Source organism: Ictalurus furcatus, chromosome 5 (assembly GCF_023375685.1).
Source record: "Ictalurus furcatus strain D&B chromosome 5, Billie_1.0, whole genome shotgun sequence".
Taxonomy (NCBI): Eukaryota; Metazoa; Chordata; class Actinopteri; order Siluriformes; family Ictaluridae; genus Ictalurus; species Ictalurus furcatus.
The window spans coordinates 34,087,059-34,110,616 of record NC_071259.1 but is presented as its reverse complement, the minus strand read 5'-3'; the positions used below and the strand labels follow the sequence as shown (position 1 = coordinate 34,110,616).

Genomic DNA, 23,558 nt, shown 5'->3' with positions numbered 1-23,558 from the left:
GTATAGTATTGTGCAGTGTAGTATTGTGTAGTGTAGTATTGTGTAGTCTAGTATTGTGCAGTATGATATTGTGTAGTGTTGTATTGTGTAGTATAGTATTGTGCAGTGTACTATTGTGTAGTGTAGTATTGTGTAGTGTAGTATAGTATTGAGCAGTATAATATTGTGTAGTATAGTATTGTGTAGTATATCATTGTGTAGCATAGTATTGTGCAGTATAATATTGTGCAGTGTAGTATTGTGTAGTACAGTGTTGTGTAGTACTGTGTAGTGTAGTATTGTGTAGTACAGTATTGTATAGTGTAGTATAGTATTGTGCAGTGTAGTATTGTGTAGTACAGTATTGTATAGTGTAGTATAGTGTAGTATTGTGTAGTATAGTATTGTGCAGGGTAGTATTGTATAGTGTAGTATAATATTGTGCAGTGTAGTATTGTGTAGTACAGTATTGTGTAGTATAGTATTGTGCAGTGTAGTATTGTGTAGTGTAGTATTGTGTAGTACAGTATTGTGTAGTGTAATATTGTGCAGTGTAGTATTGTGTAGTACAGTATTGTATAGTGTAGTATTGTGTAGTGTAGTATTGTGCAGTGTAGTATTGTGTAGTACAGTATTGTATAGTGTAGTATTGTGTAGTGTAGTATTGTGCAGTGTAGTATTGTGTAGTACAGTATTGTGTAGTGTAATATTGTGTAGTATAGTATTGTGCAGTGTAGTATTGTGTAGTACAGTATTGTGTAGTGTAATATTGTGTAGTATAGTATTGTGTAGTGTAGAATTGTGTAGTGTAGTATTGTGTAGTACAGTATTGTGTAGTACAGTATTGTATTGTGTAGTATAGTATTGTGTAATGTAGTATTGTGTAGTACAGTACTGTATAGTGTAGTATTGTGTAGTGTAGCATTGTGCAGTGTAGTATTGTGTAGTACAGTATTGTATAGTGTAGTATAGTGTAGTATTGTGTAGTACAGTATTGTATAGTGTAGTATAGTGTAGTATTGTGTAGTATAGTATTGTATAATGTAGTATAGTGTAGTATAGTCTTGTGCAGTGTAGTATTGTATAGTGTAGTATTGTGTAGTATAGTATTGTATAGTGTAGTATAGTCTTGTGTAGTGTAGTATTGTGTAGTACAGTATTGTGTAGTATAGTATTGTATAGTGTAGTATAGTCTTGTGTAGTGTAGTATTGTGTAGTATAGTATTGTATAGTGTAGTATAGTCTTGTGTAGTGTAGTATTGTGTAGTACAGTATTGTGTAGTACAGTATTGTATTGTGTAGTATAGTATTGTGTAATGTAGTATTGTGTAGTACAGTACTGTATAGTGTAGTATTGTGTAGTGTAGCATTGTGCAGTGTAGTATTGTGTAGTACAGTATTGTATAGTGTAGTATAGTGTAGTATTGTGTAGTACAGTATTGTATAGTGTAGTATAGTGTAGTATTGTGTAGTATAGTATTGTATAATGTAGTATAGTGTAGTATAGTCTTGTGCAGTGTAGTATTGTATAGTGTAGTATTGTGTAGTATAGTATTGTATAGTGTAGTATAGTATTGTATAGTATTGTGCAGTGTAGTATTGTGTAGTACAGTATTGTATAGTGTAGTATTGTGTAGTATAGTATTGTGCAGTGTAGTATAGTGTAGTATTGTGTAGTACAGTATTGTATAGTGTAGTATTGTGTAGTATAGTATTGTATAGTATTGTGCAGTGTAGTATTGTGTAGTACAGTATTGTATAGTGTAGTATTGTGTAGTATAGTATTGTGCAGTATTGTGTAGTATAGTATTGTGCAGTGTAGTATTGTGTAGTATTGTATAATGTAGTATAGTGTAGTATAGTCTTGGGCAGTGTAGTATTGTGTAGTACAGTATTGTATAGTGTAGTATAGTGTAGTATTGTATAGTGTAGTATAGTGTAGTACAGTATTGTATAGTGTAGTAATGTATAGTGTATAGTGTTGTATAGTGTAGTATAGTATTGTGCAGTGTAGTATTGTATAGTGTAGTACAGTATTGTATAGTGTAGTATTGTGTAGTATAGTATAGTGTAGTATAGTATTGTATAGTACTGTGCAATGTAGTATTGTGTAGTACAGTATTGTATAGTGTAGTATTGTGTAGTACAGTATTGTATAGTGTAGTATTGTATAGTGTAGTATTGTATAGTGTAGTATAGTGTAGTATAGTGTAGTATTGTGTAGTATAGTATTCAGACGGTATACAGAACACACTCAATGAGCACACTTATTCATTAAAACAAATGAAACAATTTAATTAAATGTTAAAAGTCTTATTTGTAGAATAAAATAGACATGAAAACATAATGAATATAAATATTAAAGCTGATATTTTTCATGTAGTAATTAATCTTCAGTTTTTATTTTTAAACGGAATAAACACTGATCCTGTAAACAGCAGCAGCGTGAGAGAGAGAAGTGTAAATATCACCAGAGACACAGGATGATAACCTCACTGAATAAACACTGATCTTACACATTTATTCGGAAAATACTAAATTCATACAAAATGTACGACTAATACAGTTTATAAAGCAGCTTTATAAAAAATAATCATATTCTAACACCTTCATATATAAACACAGTGCTGAGGCACCACCCTTCACTCTAATTACACTGCTGAAATTTCTGTGTAAGTCTAAACTTAGTGTGTGATCACACTTCAGTTACACACACAGAAGAGTCAAACATACAAACCCTATGTGTGTGTGTGTGTGTGAGAGATCTTCTCAATATGAGAAAAAACACAATTATTAACACTGCTCAATTAAAAACATATCAGTTAGAAAAATTATATAAAACACTGTTTACTGCGCACACACACACACACAAGCTATAAAGCGGTGATATATATATATATGAACAAAAGAAAAGATCAATAAAACACCCTTTTCATATGCAATCTTTCTCTTATTCCACATCTTATAAACAGAGAAAATAAAAGTTTTAAATATATTTTGAACATTTCCTGCTTCAGAGTGCGTTCTTCACTGCAGCGTTAAAGCTCAGTCGTGTTCCACCGTTTATGAGATTAAAGATCTCACATGAACGTCACTCCTCAGATCTTCATCACATCAGAAGTTGACTAACAGTGACACACTGATGTTTCTCACTGTTAGCGAAAGTGTAATTACAGCATAATTTAAGTTTTTCTTAATAATTTAACAACAGATGAGAGAAATGTTGAAGTTCCTGATGTTTCTGTCTCAGTTCCATCTGAACACAGCGTTAGACCTCATGCTGAAACTTACTGTTATTATAATCACTTCTACAAGGAATTTTAATTATTTGAATACAGGTCTAATTTACAGGTCTAATGTGAGTGTGTGTGTGCGTGTGCTGAATATCAGTTCTACACTATACTGAGATACAATGTCATTTGCGTGGAAACTCAAAATATTGTAATAATATTGTAAATTAATCCGTAATAAAAAGATTAAACCCGTTTAAAATGGACTTTTAAAGCTTTTCTCTCAGACAGAGCGTCTGACTTGTGTCTGTCCCTCAGCTCAGGGTCTGATCTCACATTGATTTTAAACTCGTCATTCATCATTTCCACTCTTCCATGCCTCTACTCCTTCACTTCCTCCTCAGAGCTCCGCCCCTTTTCCTCTCCTCGGTTCTCCGGTGGTTCTTGTTGTTCAGGATGGACCTCAGTGAGCTGCTCATGTAGTACGGCCGAGATGCAGAGCCATCGTTCTTCTCCAGATCCACCACTGAGAACATCAACACACTGTTAATGTTCATCATTCATGGACCAATCAATTGGCAGGAACAGGTCACATGGTCACAAAACACAGACTTAATATCTTTGTCTTATTATTATTATTGTCAAATCTCTAAGCACAGTGATGTGATTTTCAGCTCCTGATGGCAGACTTTGTTTAATAAAGTTGTTTAATTTATTAGTGTTCATATTGTGTTTATTTTCTAAGTGTTTATTTCAGCTGTGTGTTATGTTTTACTCTTTGTGGTGTTGATACTTACAGAAGCAGAGGAACAGCGTATCCACACACATGGCGTAGACACTAAAGAAGCCATGGGCCACTAGATACGATCCAAACACCACCGTCTGCAGGAGAACACATTCCAAACACCACCAGAAACACTGAGGAACACTGAGGAACACTACTACTGTGTGGAGATCGTTATATTTTTAAATGATTATTGAAGTAAAATCACTGTTGATGCTGATTAATCATTCAGAATGATTTACGCTGGAAGGAGTCTTATTATTTATATTGTCAGTAAAAAAGAGGAAGTCTCCATATGATGACACCATGATGATGTCATCCTGATGATGGTATAATATCGCTTCTCACCAGCAGGGGGACCCAGTAATAGTTCAGTGATGGCACTTTTTCCTGAAACACTGGAATTTGACGAGTGAAGAAGAAGAACGCGAGGACGCCTGAAAACCAGGAACATGTCCACAGGTTAATGCTTTAAAGGCTCCAGAACACCTGATTCAACACCTGACTTAATGAGTAGATTAAATACTGTAATGAGATCATTTTATTAACTTTTAATTATTTTACAGAATGTGGAAACGTCAAGACAAAAACACACTGAGAAAAAATAAAACTCTTATGAGAGTAAGATGGAGAATAAACTGGTAATAAAGGAAGAACGAGGCAGAGAGGGAGAGAAGAACAGATATATATTTACAGAGAGAGAGTGAGAGAGAGAGAGAGAGAGAGAGAGAGAGAGAGAGAGAGAGAGAGAGAGAGAAAGAGAGACACACCGACACTTCCTGAAATCAGGATTTTCCCCAGAAACAGCAGGAAATCAGTGACTTTATCCAACACCGCCACCCTGCAGACGCGCACACACACACACACACACACACACACGTATGTGAGCACTGTTATACAGCTGAGTGTAAAAGTTTGCACCCCCCCAATTTGAAATGATGAACCCAGTGAGACTGCGTTCTGGTTTTACTTATAGTGCTCATTTATTCCTTTTCTCAGTGTGTCTCACCATGGCAACAGGATGAGAAGTCGTCTGTGAATCATAAGTCCCTTGGTGTGAATAAGTTTGTGCCCTCTGAGCTCAGACACTGGCCTACTCACTCTGCTAGTTTCTACTGTTTGATATTGGTCTGAATAGTGCTTTATATAAACTGTCTTAAATGTGTGTGTGTGTATTTGTATGTGTGTGACAGAAACTCCTGAACAGCTCCATAAAATTTCAGTTTGTTTCAGTTTTCAGCACTAAGGGCTTTGTGTTTCTCACCTCATCACATTCCTCATCAGCAGGAAAAAGGCGTCTCTCGCTGAGGCACAGAAATTCCTCCCAAATATCGCAATCTGACACACACACACACACACACACACACACACACACACACGCATCACAGAAAGATTCAGAACATTACAGATGTATTCAGATTAATAATGTGTGTGTTTATATATACATATCTCACCATGATGTAAGCGTTTCTGTTCATGAACCTGATGACGTGCTCAAGACACCAAAAGCAGCATTTCAGGCAACAGAGCAGGAAACGTGCAAGAGCATTATGAACACCTAAACACACACACACACAATTATTATTATTGTTATTAGTCATATTCTTGTTGTTATCAGTTATTTTTTTCTTTGTGTATTTGTTGTTTATTGAGTGTAAACAGACCAAACAGACACACACAGTATACAGGGTTATCTTCGTCAGCTGAGCAGAAGTTTAAGCGCAGGTTTCTCTACACTGCTGCAGGAGGAGTGTGTTGGTGACACACCAGCGTTTTACCTTTCAATTTGTGATCCAGGTATTCCAGAACGATGCGGAAGAACTGAACTGTGGACAGGATCAAAGAACCGAAGGCCAGAGAACCTGTATGGAACCTGGAGCATTAACACACTCATTAATACATCACATAACACACAGGACTGATACATACACCTTTACACGGTTACACCTTTACACTGTTACACTAATGAACTGGTCTTGTGTTCCAATAATTTCGGAGGTGACTGTAATTCGTGTTCTCACTCACGTTATTAAGTTATTATGAACAGTTGTTCTTCGTCACCAGCCTCTCTCTCTTTTAAAGACTTTCCTGTGCTGAAAAACTTAAAGTTACAGCTTTACTTCTAACTGTTACAGAGCACTGACACTGGAGACTCCTTCCATAAATGTTATATAAACATCTCCGTATAAGAACGAGCGCATTAATATAAACCTGTGATGTGCAGCTGCGCTACTGTCAGAGCCGCTGTTATAGAAAATTAATCAACACCTTCTGACCAATCACAGTCAAGAACTCATTAACAGTGTGGTGTAAATAAAATAAATAAATAACAGGAGGAGACCTGAGTGTGCGTCTGAAGGAGGCAGATACAGGGCATGCTGGGATATCAGCAGGTTTGTTCAAGGTCCAGTAGTAGGAGGTGAAAGCGCCAGAGAGCGTGCACTGCCCCAACGCCAGCACGAAGTTCACCAACCACAGCAACACGAACACGTTACACAGCTGCAGAACCGCCATGTAGCGATGATACACACTCTCACCGCCATAAAACGCAAACACACACTGAGAACCCCTACACACACTGCTCACATTCCCCTGACTGAACGTCTGCAGTGGAGAGAAAACACACACACACACACACACACACACACACACACACACACGCCCACAACACACACACAATAAACACACAATACACAAAGCACAGCTTTTCAGAATCGACGCAATTTAGTCAATTTATTTATTCAGGATTTATTCTGTATTTTTATTTTTTATATGGAAGGAGGCGTGGCAGCTGTATCTGTTAGTCGTATGATAGGGTATTGTGTATGTGCTGTTGTGTGTGTGTGTGTGTGTGTGTGTGTGTGTGTGTGTGTGTGTGTGTACGTACCTGAGGGTCACAGGTCATATTGCTGTATTTACAGTCTGGTTGTGCTGAAATCACTTTATACACAGCTTCACCAGACGAGGCCAGAAAACTGAATGTCACATGTTAAGGGTTACTTTTTATATTTTAAAAAGATCTTTTATATTTGAAGATATTTCCTGATTAAGAATGATCTTTATACACCTGAGTAACACAGAAAAGCATGTGCCCCAGTGTCCTAATGCGAGTACGAATCCTGACAATGTCTCAGCCGTCCGTGGCCAGGAAAGCAAAACTGGCTGTGGGAGGGGCATACTCTCTCTCCCGTCAATCACAGCCACACTAGCCAATAGTCGGCGTCTGTTAGCTCATCTGAGTGTGTTACACTGCATGAGCAGCAGCTTGGGAATTGGGCAAGATCAAATTAGGGAGGAAAACCAACCAAAAAAAAAAAAGAAAAAAAAAAAACAACAACTCTGTGCTAATATTACACACACACACACACACACACACACACAAAGGATACACAGCTGTCGTGGCCCAGTAAGCAATACAGACTGCGAGCAAGAGGAAGGTGATAATCGGATAAAATAACGTCGATGTTACGTAACTGATCGCCCTAAGAGTGAGACAGACAGAGAGTGAGACAGATGGAGAGTGAGACAGACAGATTTAATCATACAGAAGTATGTGGGTGGAGTCTGTACCTCTAAGTAAGGTGTAATGTGAGTGTAATGGGTGAAGTGGGCGGAGTCTGTACCTGCTTCCCTCTTTGAGCAAAGCGATGGCGATACACACTCTCCTCCCCAAAAAGATCAACACCAAAATGATCACAGCCTCCATCACTGCCAGCACAATCACTGTAACACATACCATCTATTACTGCCATGCTAATGCTATGATAATGCTACTGGTAACACTATGATAATGATAATGCTAATACATGTGAGCAAAACTGATCAGACTAATTAATGAAATGGATTTCAAAACTACGGTATTTGATAATGATCTTTTCCATCAAAACATAGGCGTAGAGTTGAGCTCCATTGTCTGTGCTGGAGCTCCGCCCCCATGCCCCACCCATTGCAGTCCATCAACAAGGTGCTAATGCCAATATCATGCTAACACAGGAATCGACGTCTTACTGAAGATCAGCCAGGTCTGGCTCAGCTGCAGATAAATCCTGAAATCTGTCTGAAAGCCAAGATCAGTGATGGACACATCAGCATCAGGTTTCCCTTTCAGAGTCCTGTACTCCCAGTAACAGTGCCAGATCCCTGAAGAACCACAGGAGAACCATAAACAACACAGAAAGAAAGGAGATCAAGAGGAATATAATGGATATTTACCAATCTTGGTGACAGAGAGGGGCTTGGAATTTGGGTGTGAGGTGTGTGTGTGTGTGTGTATGTGTGTGTGTGTGTGTGTGTGTGTGTGTGTGTTACCATATCCCACTGCACCAATTAAACAAAATATCACACTCCACAGTAAGACTCCAGCCATCAGTCTCAGGAGGAGAATAAACAGCAGACTGATCACCATGGTAATGACCAGACCTCTGCACGCACACACACACACACACACACACACACACACGTTAATTCACAAAATTCCTGTATTTACTATGAGAAGCTGTAACTGTGTTAGCGTGATCATGTGACTGGTGGTGGGCGTGGGCTATTCTGGTTATTAACAGGTTATAAAGGTTTATATATTATACATAAATGGATAAATTAATACAATTAAAATCTATATCCTGAATGTATATATTTCTGTAAAGCTGATTTGGGACGATGTCCGTTATTAAGAGCACTACACAAATAAAACTGAACTGAATTTATAGTGAATTAAAGTCTCACATTAGAATCCAGAACCAGGTTCTGGCGAAGTCCTCAAAGATCTTCACTCCGATCTCTTTAGCATCCAGCAGACCGGAAATACCGCTGTGAGACAAAACACCACCTCCATTAACACCTCCAAGACACACACACACAAATCTCAGTGTCTCACTGTCTACACCAGCAGGTTTAGTTTTAGTGTTATTGGCTAGAGTATTAGCTTATTGGCTTTTTAGCATGCTAGCTAATTAATGAGACAATATGATTAGTTACCGAGTTTGAAGGAAACTTTTGAAATTTCTGAATCTGCTTCAAAATGACAAAACACAAACACACACATACAAACACACACACACACACACACACACACACACACAAAACACACAAGAACCAGAGTGTATATAATCCCGAAGACACTCAGAAATCAGGTGAACATCAGGCAGGTAGCAAATGTGAACCACAAAACTCACACACACACTTTAATGTGTGTAAACTTTCGGCTAAGTGTAAGTTAAACACAGCCGTCACACATCTTAACGTGAAATTCAGGATGCTGCCTCACAGAAAGAAAAACGTTGTGGGCGTGTCCTAAATTAGGACATTAGAATTGACAGATTTCATAACGGATGAAGTTATTTTTAAAGAAGATTTGTCTACTCAGTATTGATATAATAATTTACTACATCATGTAAACATAAATCAATCAAATCATCTAAAATATGTTTATTCCGTGACATCATCTACAGATATATTACAGTAACGACCTACATATTTCAGATTATCAGGGTTTACTGTCAATTTAATGATATATTGTCACACCCTGTATAATATTATTATTATTATTATTATTATTATTATTATTATTATTATTATAACATGAAAAGAAAGTGCAGTTTGTTGAACTCAGAGTTCACACAAACTGAGAATCTGAATCCAGATCAGAATCAGAAGTGAACTCATGCACACATGCAGCTTGACTGTAAATCAGACTGTAAATACGTCTGCGCTCAGCCTGAGTCTCGTACCCTGACAAAGCTGACGACTCTCGCCTGGAGATATAAACAGATATAAAACACACACAGACACACACACACACACACACACAGGATTAACGTTACCTGAAAGTCAGAAAGTGTGTGTTATAACTCCGATCTGAGAAAAGTTCATTACAACATGTTCATCATTTCCCAGTTTGTATCACTGTCTTTATTTCATTTCATTTATTCCAAACACTAGATGGCGCACAAACACAAGGTCTCTTCACATCATTCAGTAAAGAAGTGAGAGTAAAATATTTTCTTTCCCAGACTCTGGAATAAAGACGTGTGTGTTTAGTCTGTGGAGAGAGCTGAAGAACACGGAGATGTTTGTAACTCACTTGGCGGCGTCTCTCAGCTCAGAAACACTCCTGCTTTTACCCAGTCCATCTTTAAAGATGGTTTTGTTGGCGACGGTTAAAGTGCCATTTCTGGTGATGAAATCAGGGAAACACCTCTGCAGGACTGAACACACACACACACACACACACACACACACACACACACACACACAGCAGAAAGGTCACCTGAGTTCATTACTCAGACAATAAAGTGTGTAGACTGTGCTGGCTTGGGTACAGTGGTCTGCTTTAACACTAATGCAGGTGATCACCTGAGAAATGTTTAGTACCTGAAGTGTCTTTTTTTTATTTTTCCCCCGAAACATTCATGAACTCAGACATGTTTATGTTCTGTAATCTCATTTTCTAAATAAATGAAAGAGTAAAATAGCAGTAATGATATGTATTACACGTTTATATACAACTACAACTTTACTGTACTATAATATACAACTTTATTACCATCCACATGCAGATAATGGGTATAGGGGCAGGGTATATGACGCAAGACCTAGAGGGCGGGGCATGTGATAGCCAGGGGTATAAAGCCCCAGGGGGAGAGGCATACAGGATTAGATCAGGGGGTGGGGCATAAGGCCCAGGGGCGGGGCTTGGGGAACGGAGCACTGCCATTAGAGGGACATTTTGTTTATTGCTCCTTTAACAGATAATAATCCGAACCTGCAGTAACTCTGAGACTGAATAAATAAAACATGAGTGTAACTCACAAGGTCTGCTGGGAACGAGCATCGAGGGACAATCTTCATCTCTGATCACCTGAACAACAGACTGTTACACATACACACACACACACACACTTAACCATTTAGCAACTACATATATACACACAGACACACTCAATGTCCACTTTAACCGTGGCATGGATGCTGGTGCCACATGGGCTGGTTGAGTATTGCAGTATGGGTGAGTCTGTGCCCATGAGAGCCTCAGATTCCTGTTCTCGGCTGAAAGGAGAGGAACCTGATGTGGTCTTCTGCTGTTGTAGCCCATCCACCTCAAGGTTTGAAGTTTTGTGCATGCTGAGATGCTTTTCCGCTCACCAGGGTTGTAAAGAATGATTATATAAATTACTATATCCTTCCTGGCAGCTCGAACCAGTCTGGTCATTTTCCTCTGACCTCTCTTATTAACAAGGCGTTTCCACCCACAGAACTGTCGCTCACTCAGTGTTTCTGTCCTATCAGATTTGCAGCATTTGACTGAATCTGAGGAGAAAGTAAAGCTCTATACACTTCATAATTCATCCTGCTCCTTCTATCAGCCATAACACTTCCTCCACCATGTTTCACAGATGATGTGGTGTGCTTTGGATCATGAGTCCTTCCTTTCCTTCTCCATACTCTTCTCTTGCCATGATTCTGGTACAAGTTCATCTTGCATCAGCACTGGGCTTTCTTTTTTTTTTTAGAGATTTTTTTAGTATAATAAAAAGTCTAATCTGGCCTTTCTGTTCCTGACTGTTACCAGAGGTTTGCACCTTGAGGTAAACGTCTGACTTTACATTCATGAAGGCGTCTCTTGACTGTAGACTTTGACAATGATACGCCTACCTCCTCCAGAGTGCTCTTCACTTATCTAGATGTTGTGAAGGGTTTTTTCTTCAACAAGAAAAGAAATCTGAGATTATCCACTTTATTTATCTTCTGTGGTCCTCCAGGTCTTTTGGTGTTGCTGGGCTCACCAGTGCATTCCTTCTGTTTAACAATGTACCAGATCGTTGATTTGGCCACTCTTAAAGTTTCTCCTATGCCTCTGATAGCTCTGTTTTGTTTTTTCAGCCTGATGATGGCCTCCTTCACCTGCATCCACATCTCTTTGGACCGCATATTGAGAGTTCCCATGAACAGCTACCAAATGAAAATTTGGAATCAACTCCAGATTGTTTATCTCCTTAATTTGTCATGAAATAACGATGAAACAGGCCACAGCTGGCCATGAAACTGCTTATTAGTCAGTTGACCAATTACTTTTCAGCCTGTGAAAATACAGGGACCCCGGAAAAAAAAGTCTGTATTTCCGATAAGTTTAATGTAATATTTTTGTTAAACTCCCTGAATTAAAGCTGAAAGTCGACACTTCATCCCATCCTGATTACTTCATTTCACTTCCACTGTGGTGCTGTACAGAGGCAGCATTACCTCAACTGTCCAAATACTTATGAACCTGACTATAAATAGATTATATTTATCATTTTTTAAAAAGTGTGTGTGTGCATAAGTGTGTCTGCGCCAGTCAGCCTGGCTCAGTCTGGCACTGTGGCATGTGGCATGTACTATGCATGGTCATTAGCAGACGTGAGTATGAGTTTGTGTGCGAGTGTGTGTGCGTGTTAGCACGTCCAGCGTAGGAAGAGAGAGGGGGAAAGAAAAAATAACACAACATGACTCGACCATAGCATTATGGTGACAAAATGGAGGTGTGTGTGAGTGACGTGTAACAAACACGCATGCACACACACACACACGATAATGACCATGCATAATACATGTTTCATCTTCACACACACACACACACACACACACACACACACGTTCCATATTTAACCATCAGGACACCAGAACTAACTTCCTAATGAGGCATGTGCTGAATGACAGTGAGCCAGATAGATGGACAAACAGATACAGGGAAAGAGACAGAGAAAGAGTCAGACAGACAGACAGACAGACAGACAGACACTCGATACAGAGACTTACACCAGCAGACAGGTGTCAGGCAGTCATATGATTAAAGGCCTACATTACCAACACAAACCACACAGTCAGACATATGGAGAGAGAGAGAGAGAGAGAGAGAGAGAGAGAGAAACAAATAGAGACAGACAGTCAGTCAATACAGAGAGACAGACAGTCAGACAGACAGTCAATACAGAGAGACAGACAGACAAGTAGTGGTACCTTAGTGGGCGTGTTGAATCCAGGTCTGCAGAACTGTCTGTAATAATCCCACTGACTCCGGTTCCTGCTGTAACTATACTGTACATCCACATATGTAATAAACCTGTCCGGACACCCTGACACACACAACTACACACACACACACACACACACACACACACACACACACACACAGAATGTTAATACATGGATTATGATGAAAAGGGCAGAATGTGAGATTAAGACAGAACTGCACTGGTCCCTGAACTCATCCGGTACCAACCACCACATCACGCTCATAATGACTGAGATCTTCTCCACATTCTGATCTTTGATGTGAAGATGGATTGAGTGTGTGTGTGTGTGTGTGTGTGTGTGTGTGTGTGTGTGTGTGTGTGTAAACTGCTCTACCTGTGTTGTAGGACACTGCAGGTTGATGAGCACTGCTGGATTAGCACACTGTAAAATGTTGAAGTAAAACAGTACGGCTTTATTTCTGCACAAAACACACAAAAAGAAAAACATTTAAAAGAACGTTCAACATTACAAAAATCTGGAGTTAAATTACAGACTAAAGATTACAGACTAAAATCCACAGGCTACAGATGACTGAATATAGAGGGTGTGTATGTGGTTACACCTGCAGTGATGTGAAAGCTTCCTGAATACGATACAGTATAGTACACTACAATTCAGTGCAGTAGAACACACACATACACACACTTACTCATTAGCGGTATCCTGTTGGCCACAGAACTGGCCATAACTGTCTGTGGGGTAAATCACTTTCCGAGGGTCACCATGCATCCATGCTACACACACACACACACACACACACACACACACACACACACACACAGATGTTTAAGCATTACAGTTATTTATTCATCAGTTTGTTCAGTCATTATTTTATTATTTATTTATTTAACAATTCATTTGACTTTAGATTTGCCATTTATTAAGCCTATGTGTGTGTGTGTGTGTGTGTGAGTGTGTGTGTGTGAGAGTGCGTGTGTGTGTGGGAGTGTGTGAGAGAGAGTGTGTGAGTGAGTGTGTGTGCGTGCAAGTGTGTGAGTGAGTGTGAGAGAGTGTGTCTGTGTGAGAGAGAGAGTGTGTGTGCGAGTGTGTGTGTGAGTGTGAGAGAGAGAGAGTGTTTGTGTGTGCGAGTGTGTGTGTGTGAGTGTGTGTGTGTGAGTGAGTGTGTGTGAGCGTGATGAAACTGGCAGTAATGAGTGTGTTACTCACCAACTGTTCCCAGAGCAATGTAGCTGAGGATGATGATGACAAAGAAGACACAGCAGAGCGTGTCTGTACAGCGCCTGGAGACCACATCATCATCATCATCATCAGAATTATTATGAATGAGAGAGGCAGAGACACTGAGTAATTCATCACCGCCATCAATGTGTTGAGGTGAAATCCACACCTTCACGATGAAGATGATTTTAATATTCATATTCTAACCCTTTAAACTAGTGAATTAGAATAATGATAACGCCTACAGTTCAGCTCTGTGCTGAGATCATTTGTGATCTTGATTCTGAGATGATTAAAATAAAAGAGATGATTTAAATAAAAGAGCTGCATGCTGGGCCTCCGAGCGAGTCTTTAACCCGAGTAAGGTGTATATACACTGTACCTGTTGCGAACAGGTCCTCTGAACTTCGGATCAAACTTGTGAGGTTCACCTGTAACAGAAGAACATCATCAGGAACATTAACACTGTCTGTCAGAGAGCACGTGACAGCATAACAATGAAATCATTAAGTGCTATTCATTAATTAATCAGACAAAGCAGGAAGATTTATTCAGAGAGTTTCAGACTCCCAACTGCTGCATCTCTCATGTGTTTTAATGTTGATGATGTCAGAGTGGTGTTAGTCAGACATCTTCACAAGTCCCTGAGCTCCAAGTCCAAGTCAAGTCTCAAGTCTTTGTTCTATTTTTAGCAATAGTCCTTTCAGCTAGTTATTATAATGAACAGAGTGTATGAGGCTAAATCAATTCTGAAATATTAAAATTGATTACTTCTACAGAATGTCTTGCTCATTTATTCAAAATTGTCTAATAAAGCACACAAGCTTTTATTTAAATAATAAAATGTTTATTCACAATCAAAAAACTATTACTTTCAAACTATTAATAATGGTCACGCAGAACTAAATTTTTAAGTCATTTTTATTGGAAATTCGGTTTGATTACAGCATGACTAGCCTGATTACTCTCCCCTCAAAGTGCCCTTCAGAGGGGGATTTATACCATTTGGAACGCAGACTCTGTCACCAGAGAAAAAAACCTGCCGTCTATTTCCAGCTGTTTGAGTTGCTGTGGTTCTGATGGGTGGTGATGGATAACGATGGGTAACGATGGGTGGTGATGGATAACGATGGGTAACGATGGGTGATGATGGGTGGTGATGGATAACGATGGGTAACGATGGGTAACGATGGGTGGTGATGGATAACGATGGGTAACGATGGGTGATGATGGGTGGTGATGGGTAATGATGGGTAATGATGGGTGGTGATGGATAACGATGGGTGGTGATGGATAACGATGGGTAACGATGGGTGATGATGGGTGGTGATGGGTAATGATGGGTAATGATGGGTGGTGATGGATAACGATGGGTGGTGATGGATAACGATGGGTAACGATGGGTGATGATGGGTGGTGATGGGTAATGATGGGTGGTGATGGATAACGATGGGTAATGATGGGTGGTGATGGGTGATGATGGGTGGTGATGGGTAATGATGGGTGGTGATGGGTAATGATGGGTAATGATGGATAACGATGCGTGTATTTTTCTCATTTGTTAGTCGCTTTGGATAAAAGCGTCTGCTAAGTGAATAAATGTAAATGTATATGTAATGAAGGGTGGTGATGGGTAACAATGGATAACGATGGGTAATGATGGTTAATGATGGGTGGTGATGGGTAATGATGGATAACGATGGGTAATGATGGATAACAATGGGTAATGATGGGTGGTGATGGGTAATGATGGATAACGACGGGTAAAGATGGGTGGTGATGGGTAATGATGGGTGGTGATGGGTAATGATGGATAACGATGGGTAATGATGGATAACGATGGGTAATGATGGGTGGTGATGGGTAATGATGGATAACGATGGGTAATGATGGGTGGTGATGGGTAATGATGGATAACGATGGGTAATGATGGGTGGTGATGGGTAATGATGGATAACGACGGGTAAAGATGGGTGGTGATGGGTAATGATGGATAACGACGGGTAAAGATGGGTGGTGATGGGTAATGATGGATAACGACGGGTAAAGATGGGTGGTGATGGGTAATGATGGATAACGACGGGTAAAGATGGGTGGTGATGGGTAATGATGGATAACGACGGGTAAAGATGGGTGGTGATGGGTAATGATGGATAACGACGGGTAAAGATGGGTGGTGATGGGTAATGATGGATAACGACGGGTAAAGATGGGTGGTGATGGGTAATGATGGATAACGACGGGTAAAGATGGGTGGTGATGGGTAATGATGGATAACGACGGGTAAAGATGGGTGGTGATGGGTAATGATGGATAACGATGGGTAATGATGGGTGGTGATGGGTAATGATGGATAACGACGGGTAAAGATGGGTGGTGATGGGTAATGATGGATAACGACGGGTAAAGATGGGTGGTGATGGGTAATGATGGATAACGACGGGTAAAGATGGGTGGTGATGGGTAATGATGGATAACGACGGGTAAAGATGGGTGGTGATGGGTAATGATGGATAACGACGGGTAAAGATGGGTGGTGATGGGTAATGATGGATAACGATGGGTAATGATGGGTGGTGATGGGTAATGATGGATAACGACGGGTAAAGATGGGTGGTGATGGGTAAGGGAGTCTTCCAGTGAGTGCCGGCAGTAACAAAACCCCCGTGTACATAGTGTACTTAACATTATAAAGTTGGATGTTATATGCATATGGTAGTTAATACTTGGGGGAAAAAGAAAAAGACATGGAAACGTTTGTACTTCTTGAGAACGGACAGGTTGGTGTGTTTACAGATGACTTGTGATATTTACTGATGGGGAAGGAATGAATAGAGAAATGTGGTGTTTGATACTGTTATCTCGGGTAATAAAGAGAGAACGTAATCCGGAATGCTGAACCAAATGACTTGTGTTTTTCATGAGTCTCTCTCTTCAAGTCCAAAAAACATTCTGCTCTTACACCTCTACTCTGTGCACTTCGCTTCTCTAGAACTCAATTATAAATCTTGTACAGTAGCACGACTCATATTTTTCTCCACTTAAGATATCACTGTGCTTGAAATTCCTCATTTGTAAGTAGCTTTGGATAAAAGCGTCCGCTAAATGAATAAATAAATGTAAATAAATTCGTACATTTAAAATCTACATCCTGAATGTATATATTTCTGTAGAGTTGAACTGAAAATATTCGGTACATAAGCCCACATTAATGACAGCGATTCTGCTCATTGGGTTTGACCAATCGGTGACTGGCACCATTTATAGCTCCACCCACATGTCCTTATTTGGTTCTCTTGGTACCCTGCATGAAGGGGAACCAAATTGTGGTACCATTGGGAACCAAATGGTGCCTAATAACAGTACCATTTACTTCGTAACGTGTCTCTTCTTGTCTCTCTGTCCACCTCTCTTTCTCTCTCCATCTCTGTCCCCCTCTCTTTATCTCTCCATCTCTTCCCTCTCTATGTCCCCCACTCTCTCTCTCCATCTCTTCCTGTCTCTCTGTACCCCTCTTTCTCTCTCCACCTCTGTCTGTCTCTCTGTCCCCCTTTCTCTCTCATCTGTCTGTATCTCTGTCCCCTTCTCTTTCTCTCTCTATCTCTGTCCCCCTTTCTCTCTCCATCCTCCTCTCTTTCTCTGTCCATCTCTTCCTGTCTCTCTGTCACCTCTCTTTCTGTCTCTCTGTCCCCCTTTCTCTCTCCATCCTCCTCTCTTTCTCTCTCCATCTCTTCCTGTCTCTCTGTCACCTCTCTTTCTGTCTCTCTGTCCCCCTTTCTCTCTCCATCCTCCTCTCTTTCTCTCTCCATCTCTTCCTGTCTCTCTGTCACCTCTCTTTCTGTCTCTCTGTCCCCCTTTCTCTATCCATCTGTCTCTCTGTCCCCCTCTCTTTCTCTCCCCACCTCTGTCTGTCTCTCTGTCCCCCGTTCTCTCTCCATCTGTCTGTGTCTCCGTTTCCCTCTCTTTCTCTGTCCATCTCTGTCTGTCTCTGTCCCCCTTTCTCTCTCCATCTGTCTCTCTGTCCTCCTCTCTTTCTCTCTCCATCTCTTCCCGGCTCTCTGTCCCCCCTCTCTTTCTCTCTCCAGCTTTGTCTGTCTCTGTCCCCCTTTCTCTCTCCATCTGTCTCTCTGTCCCCTCTCTTTCTCTCCCCACCTCTGTCTGTCTCTCTGTCCCCCTCTCTTTCTCTCTCCAGCTTTGTCTGTCTCTGTCCCCCTTTCTCTCTCCATCTGTCTCTCTGTCCCCCTCTCTTTCTCTCCCCACCTTTGTCTGTCTCTCTGTCCCCCGTTCTCTCTCCATCTGTCTGTGTCTCCGTTTCCCTCTCTTTCTCTGTCCATCTCTGTCTGTCTCTGTCCCCCTTTCTCTCTCCATCTCTTCCCGGCTCTCTGTCCCCCCTCTCTTTCTCTCTCCAGCTTTGTCTGTCTCTCTGTCCCCCTCTCTCTCAAAGTCTCTGTCTCTGCCTGTCTCTCTCTCAGTGGTGTGTGAGACAGGGTTGAAGCGTGATGGTGTTACAGATGGCTGACTGAGTCTGTCAGAGTGATGATGGTGTATTCCGTTCCACACAAACCCACACTGTACCGAGTTAAACAGGACATCAGAGACCCGATTTAATCTGCTGTAGGTGCAACACACCTAAACTTTAAACTAGCTAATATCCAGACAAACAAGTGCAACAAGTTTGTATATCCCTGTTGGGTTCTGGGTAAAACAATTAGAACTGTAGTTTGTGTGACTGGGAATAAATATATATTCACACTGGTGCGAGTGACTTGTTCGGAGTTGTATAATAAAATCAGAATAAAAACTACAGGAAGTCCAAAATGCATCTACACCGAGCAACAGTTACTTTCACACTGCTTTTCATCTCTTCAGTCAACCGAACAAGTGTGCAAATACTGCAGAGAAGCCATTATGATGATGAGTAACACTGAACATCATCTGTTTCTCTCAACATCCCGATCTCACAATCCGCCATCTTTCATTAATCAATGACCTGAACCTGCAAATGTGACCTGCTCGCGTAGACACAGCGGCTTCAGGCGGAGTAAATCAATAATAATGCTAACGCTACAAGGTGGGTTTAATTCAAACTTCTTTATTAAATAATTAATCACCCATCATAATCAAGAGTAGCAACTGTTCAGTCTGTAAACATACAGTACACTGCACCTCTCCTTCACTAACTCTAATAGAGCATTGACTTCATTTAAACTCACGGTTGCCAGATATCACTAGAAAAGTCAACTCCAGTTTCCATGTTCTGATTGTCCCCAAAAGACACAGCAGACATGGCAACTCTGTACTGGGGAACCGATCTAAAACTGATAAACAAACAAAAATAAAACTCCTAAAATGTAAAGACAGAAAATGTGCTTGGTTATAAATAAATCATTTAATATAAAAATAGATATTATAATAAACTCAAAATATAAATAAAATGAGAAAGTAAATGTTTAATTACTATGGGTTGCATTTAATATTAATTTGACATTAAGCTTAGTTCACTATTTCCTTAGAAGGCTTTTAGTCTTTTTCCTAATATGGATCATTTTTGTGTTAGTCTACTTTTTATTAGGACTCTTTATTGTTTAATATATTTAAAAATACATATTTTATGCTTTTTATTTATCAATTAACCAACAGTATCTCGTTGCTATTATTAACTCAATTAACAGTGACCATGAACAGAGAGCTTACATTTAACTGTTTATGACCTCCCGTTTAAAGCTTAAATTAAAAAAGATTGGTATCTGGATCGGTATCGGCTGTAAAAATCCTGATCGGAGCGTCCCTAATGAACACCATTAAACTAAAGCGCTTTGCATCTGACGGGTAAATGAACTCACCCAATCACATCCTATATGAGATTATTCAGATATCTACACAATACACACAGAGCGGTTCGAGAACTGACTCCAGCCCAGAACCATGACAGTGGAAAATGTCTAATAGTGTAGCTTTAAATATATTTAAGAGGAGCAGACTTCACACACTGAACATTGATGTTTATTGTATTTGTTTACAAGGTAAACAGGTTAATGGTTGTTGTTATCTGCATACAGTCTGTAAAATTAACTGAAAATATTACATTTAGTTTATCAGAAGGTAAATTAAAGTGTCATGACCCATAATTTACAAGCTCAAGTTTTCTGATGCCTACTTGTGTGTTATATTGTGGCACATTAACATTACCATCTCTAAAAAAATAAATAAACTTCAAACGTGCTCCTACTTTTTTGTAATTAGGAGCAGAAGTGCTTCTAAAATAAATAGTTACCGTAGAGCCCTGAATGTGTATACCTGAGATTCCCTTAAAGTGCACCTCAAACAAAAACAAAGCTATTAAAGCTAATAAACTCAGTGTTTACTGTTTAAACTAAACTCAGTGTTTACTGTTTAAACTAAACTCAGTGTTTATTGTTTAAACTAAACTCAGTGTTTATTGTTTAAACTAAACTCAGTGTTTACTGTTTAAACTAAACTCAGTGTTTATTGTTTAAACTAAACTCAGTGTTTACTGTTTAAACTAAACTCAGTGTTTATTGTTTAAACTAAACTCAGTGTTTACTGTTTAAACTAAACTCAGTGTTTACTGTTTAAACTAAACTCAGTGTTTACTGTTTAAACTAAACTCAGTGTTTACTGTTTAAACTAAACTCAGTGTTTACTGTTTAAACTAAACTCAGTGTTTACTGTTTAAACTAAACTCAGTGTTTACTGTTTAAACTAAACTCAGTGTTTACTGTTTAAACTAAACTCAGTGTTTACTGTTTAAACTAAACTCAGTGTTTATTGTTTAAACTAAACTCAGTGTTTACTGTTTAAACTAAACTCAGTGTTTATTGTTTAAACTAAACTCAGTGTTTACTGTTTAAACTAAACTCAGTGTTTATTGTTTAAACTAAACTCAGTGTTTACTGTTTAAACTAAACTCAGTGTTTATTGTTTAAACTAAACTCAGTGTTTATTGTTTAAACTAAACTCAGTGTTTACTGTTTAAACTAAACTCAGTGTTTACTGTTTAAACTAAACTCAGTGTTTACTGTTTAAACTAAACTCAGTGTTTACTGTTTAAACTAAACTCAGTGTTTATTGTTTAAACTAAACTCAGTGTTTACTGTTTAAACTAAACTCAGTGTTTACTGTTTAAACTAAACTCAGTGTTTACTGTTTAAACTAAACTCAGTGTTTACTGTTTAAACTAAACTCAGTGTTTACTGTTTAAACTAAACTCAGTGTTTACTGTTTAAACTAAACTCAGTGTTTATTGTTTAAACTAAACTCAGTGTTTATTGTTTAAACTAAACTCAGTGTTTATTGTTTAAACTAAACTCAGTGTTTACTGTTTAAACTAAACTCAGTGTTTACTGTTTAAACTAAACTCAGTGTTTATTGTTTAAACTAAACTCAGTGTTTATTGTTTAAACTAAACTCAGTGTTTATTGTTTAAACTAAACTCAGTGTTTACTGTTTAAACTAAACTCAGTGTTTACTGTTTAAACTAAACTCAGTGTTTATTGTTTAAACTAAACTCAGTGTTTATTGTTTAAACTAAACTCAGTGTTTATTGTTTAAACTAAACTCAGTGTTTATTGTTTAAACTAAACTCAGTGTTTATTGTTTAAACTAAACTCAGTGTTTATTGTTTAAACTAAACTCAGTGTTTACTGTTTAAACTAAACTCAGTGTTTACTGTTTAAACTAAACTCAGTGTTTACTGTTTAAACTAAACTCAGTGTTTACTGTTTAAACTAAACTCAGTGTTTACTGTTTAAACTAAACTCAGTGTTTATTGTTTAAACTAAACTCAGTGTTTATTGTTTAAACTAAACTCTGTTTAGTGTGGAGTGTTTAAACTCAGTGTTTAGCACAGAGACAGAGTTGGTTAAAGTGGTAAATGTCCATCTACTGGCCTCTGATCAGAGTTGTGTCTCCTTACTTGTGTTGTAGTATTTAAACTAAACTGTGTGTTTATTGTAGTGTTTATAGAGTGAATATAAATCTCTTACCGCAGTAGGACGGAGAAAGTGGAGTTTTCCTTCCCATCGCTGTCCGGGTAAAACACCTCCTCCTGTGTTGTTCTCGGTGTTTTAACTCTGTTCTGTTTTTCTACAAGACTTTTCCTGCGAAGCTACTGTTCTTTCTCTCCGAGTCTGTGTGTGCGTGTGTGCGCGCGCGTGTGTGCGTGTTCCGGGGCGGAGCAACATGGCACGTCACCGCTTCACCTCACTGTCCCGAGAACTCCCACATTGACCCAATTCCGGTTTTTCATTTCCGCTAGAGGGCGCGAGAGACAAGATAAATAGACGGCCTTTAAAAATAAGATAAGATAAGATAAGATAAGATATAACTTTATTAATCCCCCGTAGTGGAAATTTAGGTCAACATAGGAGCACGAAGGAATATAAAAGAACAGAACAGATGCCGTATTGTAGAAGTATTCACACACTATTTACACTATACAATCAATAATAATTATTTACAACCACATGTCTCAGATATAATCAGGCTTAATTCTGTAAGTTTGGTGCTGTGGTGTTGTGGAGCCTGATGGCTGATGGCTGATGGCACAAATGAGCCCCCACTGTTTATGAAAAATAATTAGATGATTTTAGATGATAAAGGTTTTTTTTCATTTTTCAGCTCAAAATATTTCCATATTGAGCACGTTATGATTTTTAAATCTCAGCTACATGATGTTAATTAAAATGTAAATAATTGGCATTTTATAATAAACACTATTTGAATTATTATTTGAATTACATTAAATTTACATTTATTCATTTAGCAGACGCTTTTATCCAAAGCGACTTACAAATGAGAAAATACAAGCAAATACTCTGAATACTCAATAATAATAATAATAATAATAATAATAATAATAATCCATCCTCTATACTGCTTATCCTTTTCAGGGTCACGGGGAAGCCTATCCCAGAGAGCATCGGGCACAAGGCAGGGTACACCCTGGACAGGGTGCCAATCCATCGCAGGGCACAATCACATACACACTCACACACCCATTCATACACTTTGGACATGCCAATCAGCCTACCATGCATGTCTATGGACTGTGGGAGGAAACCGGAGTACCCGGAGGAAACCCCGCAGCACGGGGAGAACATGCAAACTCCGCACACACAGGGCCACGGTGGGAATCGAACCCCCGACCCTGGAGGTGTGAGGCGAACGTGCTAACCGTATGATTATAATAATCCGTATGATTATAATAATAATAATAATAATAATAATAATAATAATTATTATTATTATTATTATTATTATTTAAATAGTATTCATTTATTCATCTATTATTATTATTATTATTATTATTATTA

The 23,558-nt window shown here is 38.9% G+C and overlaps 1 protein-coding gene across 7 annotated transcripts; it reads right to left on the bottom strand.

Moving 5' to 3' along the window:
- Positions 1–2,253: 2,253 nt before the first annotated feature.
- Positions 2,254–22,422, bottom strand: slc44a5b (solute carrier family 44 member 5b). Of its 7 annotated transcripts, none has more exons than XM_053625886.1 (24): positions 22,230–22,418; positions 14,606–14,654; positions 14,212–14,285; positions 13,694–13,778; positions 13,378–13,462; positions 12,988–13,116; positions 10,801–10,861; positions 10,073–10,196; positions 9,720–9,743; positions 8,968–9,003; positions 8,716–8,799; positions 8,302–8,414; positions 8,002–8,133; positions 7,617–7,716; positions 7,383–7,475; positions 6,881–6,968; positions 6,335–6,597; positions 5,772–5,866; positions 5,448–5,551; positions 5,258–5,331; positions 4,764–4,834; positions 4,342–4,430; positions 4,007–4,091; positions 2,254–3,735 (listed from the first exon to the last, which is right to left on the bottom strand). In XM_053625886.1, exons 1-24 carry the CDS (start codon positions 22,264–22,266, stop codon positions 3,599–3,601), a joined length of 2,232 nt encoding a protein of 743 aa, XP_053481861.1. In that variant the 5' UTR covers positions 22,267–22,418; the 3' UTR covers positions 2,254–3,598. The 7 variants fall into 7 exon arrangements, with proteins under 7 accessions (XP_053481861.1, XP_053481862.1, XP_053481863.1 ...); XM_053625887.1 differs by having other exon boundaries at positions 8,968–9,000; XM_053625888.1 differs by lacking the exon at positions 9,720–9,743.
- Between the last annotated feature and the right edge of the window lie 1,136 nt (positions 22,423–23,558).

Excerpts from the sequence above, each read along its gene's own strand:
- slc44a5b (XM_053625886.1), bottom strand. The coding sequence starts at position 22,266 with ATGGGAAGGAAAACTCCACTTTCTCCGTCCTACTGCG. Across the intron at positions 13,779-14,211 it reads CATTGCTCTGGGAACAGTTG|CATGGATGCATGGTGACCCT; the intron begins GTGAGTAACACA and ends GTGTGTGTGTAG. Across the intron at positions 9,004-9,719 it reads GAGTCGTCAGCTTTGTCAGG|CAGATTCAGAAATTTCAAAA; the intron begins GTACGAGACTCA and ends GTCATTTTGAAG.